Raw genomic sequence first — 6,000 nt, 5'->3', positions numbered from 1 at the left:
TTTTTTTCTTTCTTTTTCATATAGTATTTTTACTTAACCTTAAACTGCATGTGGTCTATGAATACTTAATTGCATTTAATAATAAGCAGTTAATCCAATTTTTACAATAAGGAGTTATAAACAACCCATAAAAGAAAAAATTCAGACTTCTTCTCTAGTATGGAGAGCCAAAAAAATTTTACATGGATTTTCTAGATCGTGGAGATTTGTCCCCCTGGTCCCTGTGATGCGGAAGGGATAACTATGTATCTTGTATGGGCAGAGTTGTTAGTATGTATCTCCCCTATGAAGAATGTTAGATCCTTGGGGCACGAACTATGTTTTGCCTTTCTTTTTTATCACCAGCTCTTAGCACAGTGCCGGACACATAGCAAGTGCTTAATTAACTGCTTGTTAACCACCTTGTCTGGTGCTGTGAAAACAATACTAGGTCTGGAAAGAGAGGACTTGGCTTCCCTTCCATCTCCTTATGAAGGGATTAGCCTAGATCTTAATCTTTTATACAGTCATGGATTCCTTTGGTAATGTTGAGGAACCTATGGACCTTTTCAATGTTGCTAAATGCATAATATACATAGGGTCACAAAGGAAACATATTATAGAGAAGTACAGCTAGCAAATATTTAGATAGTAGCAGCTTAAGAATCTTTGGCCTAGGTAATTCTCTAAGGTCCCTTCCATGAACTTGGATTGTATATGAAGTTCTCCAACATAGTGTTAAGATTATCTGACGGTCAAATTTGGTGTTTTACATAAAACCTTGCTCAGTTCTGTGTCAAGTGTTTAATGACAAAAGCCATCGTTTATCACCTAACAGAATTTAGGTGCTCAGTACATATTTACGATGCTGATAACCCCTCCTCCCATATAAGCTTGAAAAATTCTGATTAAATGAAGGTTTATGTTAATCAAGTTTTTGCTGTATTTGCAAAGATGTCAGGGAAAGGTAGGTGAAAGAGATTCAAGGACAAAACATAAAACTGCAGACTTCTCCAACTGTAGCACAATTCAAGTTTATTCCATTTGTTCTTGCAACACAAAACTTAAACACAGTATTATTTAGCATTCTGATGTTCATGAACTAGGATAATATGAGAAACCTAACCGTGTCAAAAGAATTACATTGTGGAAAAAAGAACTCAGATATATCAAAATGCACAAAAGCACTAATTTTTTTTTCCATTACTGCTTAGAAAGATATGATTGTTCCTCCATTTACAAAATAGAATTAGGACAGCTTTATTTATTTTGCATGCAAAACACTGCAATTGCTTATGTGGGAGTGCACTCTCACCAGCTTCTTCTAATAGACACTCATGCGGACAATATTGCATGGGAGAAGGTAGCAGCTCAATTTAAGTTTCAAATGTAATTTAACAAAGTAGAGGGTGCAGAGGATGTAAAACTCAGTAAATATTCATAGGTCTTTAACCATGGTTTGGGTGAAAACAATAAGGAATGAGTGGCCTACTTGTCAGCAGTTTCCACACATTGTATCTACCTGTCCTTTGTACACAACTAGAATTTAGGAAAGCATGCTGTGCATAGAAGAAATATATGGGTGTGTAAAGGTAAAGAGGGACTTTCTGAATTTCCAAGTCCATAGCAATTTGTCTTAGTGTGGCATTTGTAATTTGACACTTCACTGATGTGCTGGTGTAAGGTAAAGGTAAGCCACCTATAAGTATTTACTTGAGACCAGAAGAGGAAATGAAAGAATAGAAAACCAAAGCAAAACAAAATGCTGAGATGCTTAATTTTACTTCAAGAGGACAAAAATGTTAACTTGACCTTTCATTGATGCATGTAGTGCAAAAAAAAAACAAACCAAAAACACAACAACGTAGTTTTAGCTTTTTTTACCCAAAAATATTAATGTTAAGTTGTTGTCAATTTCTCTGCCAAAGTGGTTCAGAGATACAGTATAAATAATGATGTTAGTTTAAAAATTAAAGAGAAAAGAAACCCCAAACCATCTTGGTCAGTATAATTTATCCTACGTTACTATATTGTCTTAAGCAAGGGAGCTCTTCACAATTATGGGGCTTGCTTACAAGATGGTAAAGAGAAAGGTGGAAAGGCAAAACTGCCTTTAATGCAAGAAACAGGATAACTTGTACAAAGCATCAACTAGTTTTAATATACCACAATGACTGAGGAAGCAGAAGGCCTGGGAAAGAGTACAGCATACATTCTGCAATAGTCAACTACAATGAGACACTTTGAAAGGTAAGGGAGAAACTGTGTAAAGGATAAATTCTAAGCCTTTAAATAGCATTATGCCAAGAGGGGGAAAAAAAAAACTAAACCAAAACCACACACACTGCACTACTTTAATGGAACCAAAATGGACAGATGTCCTACATTTTAATAGAGGTGTCTCCATTTTAGTTCAGTAATGTAGGTCAGCCCTGATTAATAAGTTTTTATTAAATATAAAAAGGCTGTATTAAGACAGCAGAATTATCCAAATATACTTGTCATTTTTAACAATTATTCAGTGATTGGCTTCTCAGAATAAGGGAAATCATGGGGTTGGACTGGCTGTGGAAGTGGGAGGTGGAAGAGGAGTCACTTAGAGAGGAAAGAATCCTGAATAAAAAACCCACTATACGTAACCAATCAATAACTATTTAATATGATTTGGTACTGGCCAGGCTGGCTATTCTTAGTAATAATTTAACTTTCTGGAAAGATGCTGCACTATGTATAAAAATCTTCATTAAATTGTTCCCATTCCACAATCTGAATGCAAGGCCTTTTAAAAAATCTGAGGTACATTCAAAATTGTGTGACTTGGTTAAAAAAAAAATCCAACATTTATTAGTAAACTAAACTAATCTGGATGTTTCTGTTTAGTACATACTCCTGATTTTTGCCATTATTTAAATGAGAGATATTAAAATTAAGTATTCATATTTTATTTTGCCATAGTGCTCAGGACACAAATATTATGTGGTGTGTACAATATTTTTTTCAAGTTATAAAAACGCTGTAATTGGATACTTATTCTAAATGTACAGAATCATTTTTAAACTGTATCATACTCTATGTAATTCATGATTTTAAAACAGGAAGTTACAATGCATTATCCAGGTGGGTTGCCATATGTCCAGCAGAAACTTTGAAACACTTGATAACAAATTATGTTTGAGCAGACTGGGTCAAATTAAGCTTGCCCAAATATTAAACCCCATCCTAGCATGGTACAATAAGTAATCTCATCCCATAAGAATCAACATCCAATGTTGGACTGAAGAAACTGTTCCAAGTTATTTTTCTTGATTCTTCAAATAAAATTTATTTCAAAGCAAAATTTCAAATAGAAATAAGCAGAAGAAAACCTTCAGTTACTAGGAAACTTGTTTCCTTTTTCTATGATACGTTAACAAACTTATGGCTATGATTCTACTTTTAAATTCCCACTCACTGCTAGAAGAGTTCTTTCATACATAATACAAATTCTCAAACTGGAGGAGAAAACGAATATATTGGAATGCTATTTCTCCTCCAGATCCCCAAAGATTTTATAAATAAGACTGGTCAGTTTTACTTAAGGACACATGAAACCCACATGGAAAGGGAGGAGAAATTCAAAGTCCAGTCATCCAGCTACTTAAGGGGTATGCCCCTCCTTATCTGAATTGAGCCTTCGTTTAAATCAAAGTTACTGAAGAAAGATTTGGTCACCAACCATAGGCAACACTCTTAACCAGGCCAGGATATCCCCATTACAGTGCAATCTTAAGGCAGAGGGCTATAGCTAATTGCTTATCTCAGCACCCTAAGTTTACAACATAGTAGCCATCACTGCTTCCACAGTTAGGGCTACAAAGTATATAGAAGTAGGCCTTTATATAATCAGACCTTTCAACACAATCTAATCAATAAAACTAGTTAGGGAGCTGCACAGGTTGAATGTTAAACAATATATTTTGTTTTTGCCCTTCAGGGCATGAGCTGAATTTTATTAGAAACATGAGAGAGTGACATGATCAGGAATCCCAATGAAGTCCTGATCATATGGATTTACCCTCTCTAAAAATAGTTTTTCTGGTAGTCTGATTTATTATGAATTTCTCTCTCCCCTCACCTCTCTTAAGGTATTTAGCTGAAGAAGCTGGCAGATAGAGAGTGACAGACAGACAGGCAGCAGTGTGAGGCCACGGGAGAGGCATTCTTCCATATTTATCAGTCCATCCAGCCATCACTGAAGAAGAGCTTTGATTGCCTGGTTGTCAGTGGCTTCAAAAGCAGTTAGTCCATCTGGGCCTTTCACAGTTTTATCAGCACCCTAAAAAGAGAGAGGGAGGAAGAATGAAGAATTGTTATGACTAAATGCTTGCTTTTAGTGGAAAGGGGAGGCTCTTACAACAAGATTACTTAGTTTAGGTGAATGTTTTAATTAAGAATTAAAAATTCCTTAACTATCTTCATTCTAATTTCCTCATCTACAAAATGAGGGAGTTGGACACGCTGACTTCTGAGGTAAACCTTCTAGGACAAAATATATGATTTCAGTAAGATACTATGGTTCTCTAAGATAATTCTTAAAAACAAACTATCATAGTACAAAGGAGTCTAGGAATTAAAATGGGTTGGGAGAGCCATGGATTAGATGGGAGAAAACGAATTTCTTATCTAGCAGTCAAGTATTCCGACAATGTAGTCTAGTAGGAAACTAGCATTGGGTAAAGATGTTGGCTACAAGTAGTTTTCTTTTACCGTACTATTGTGCATGCAGTGTATTATATTTTATATACCATCTCTTCACAAAGCATCTATAATTAACAGGAGAAAAGAAACACAATTTGCTTTTATAAGGAAATAAAGTTATGAGAAGAATCAGTTATTTATAGCTTTCTCTTTCTTAAGACTAGAAAGTGATACTGCATATAACACATAGTGAACACACACCCGTTAATTTCACAGTAAGGACACAAAACTAGATGAATTTCCTAAGGATGACATATGATACTGCTCACTTTACTTGATAAAAATGTGGGGTTAAAATAACATATTAAAGGTTATGGGGAATATTCTCTCCTCCATCCTAGTTCTCTGATGAACCACCATGCTACTCTAAACACCTAAGCCGAGGGAAAAGTTTTGTAGAAGTGCTGCCACATGGATAATCTATGTATAATACTGAGGTGTGATTTGAGGTGTGAAGTCTTTGTACTGGGGTGTGCACATGAACACACACACACACATGTGTATTCATCAGCTTATCTTACATCTCCATAAAGTATATTTGTTTAACTTGCTTTCATTCACAGGTAACTCCTGTGACCTCATGGGCCCTATATCAATGTTCTTGTCATATGCATATGTCCATTCAGCCCAGAGTTCTTGTTTATGGTGCCTCCAACACCAGATGCTACCCTTCTCCCCCTTCATTCTACTGCTTTCCCCTTAATCACTGTCACTAGCTCCATTGTGTGTAAGCTCTCCTTTATTTACTAAATTCTTTACCTCTTCCCTAAACCTCCCTGTCCTAATTTGGCGGTTTTTAACTTGGAGTCTATGTACCTTTTACAAAATATTTTGGTAAGACTGTATTTCAACATATGATAAGTTTTCTTTGAATATTATCTATTTAATACTATTGTTCTGACAGGTTTCATCAGACTGCCAAAGGGGTCCATGACAGAAAAAAGATTAGAACTCACTCCTTATTGTAACCCATCTCATTGGAGAGATCACACTGCTTCCTTCTCTTTCCAGTCCCTTTTATTACTGTGCCATCTCACCGCCAGATACCCATATTTCCACTTTGAGAGGCAGCATGGTACAATGGAAGCAATACCGAATTTGCTACATGACCTCCACTATAATCACAGCTTTTACTAGTAACCATAGGCAAGTTGTCCAGTTTCTCTGGGCCTCAGTTTCACATCTCTGAAATGAAGGGGTTGGACAAGAAGGTCCCTTCCAATGGTCATTCTATGATCCTGTGATCCTTCTTTGATGACTTCAGCACATGGCTTATAGTCTTCC

General features: G+C 35.9%; 1 protein-coding gene across 1 annotated transcript in view; it reads right to left on the bottom strand.

Annotated features, from left to right (window-relative positions):
- Window positions 1–995: 995 nt before the first annotated feature.
- The window catches only part of MTPN (myotrophin), a 70,273-nt gene continuing 65,268 nt past the window's right edge, over window positions 996–6,000 (bottom strand). The window contains exon 4 of the mRNA XM_036759975.1: window positions 996–4,294. Within this exon, the coding sequence (XP_036615870.1) occupies window positions 4,208–4,294 (87 nt within the window). The 3' untranslated portion in view covers window positions 996–4,207. The remainder of the gene's footprint in view (window positions 4,295–6,000) is intronic.

Source organism: Trichosurus vulpecula, chromosome 5, assembly GCF_011100635.1.
Source record: "Trichosurus vulpecula isolate mTriVul1 chromosome 5, mTriVul1.pri, whole genome shotgun sequence".
Lineage (NCBI taxonomy): Eukaryota > Metazoa > Chordata > Mammalia > Diprotodontia > Phalangeridae > Trichosurus > Trichosurus vulpecula.
This window is presented reverse-complemented; position numbering and strand designations above follow the sequence as displayed.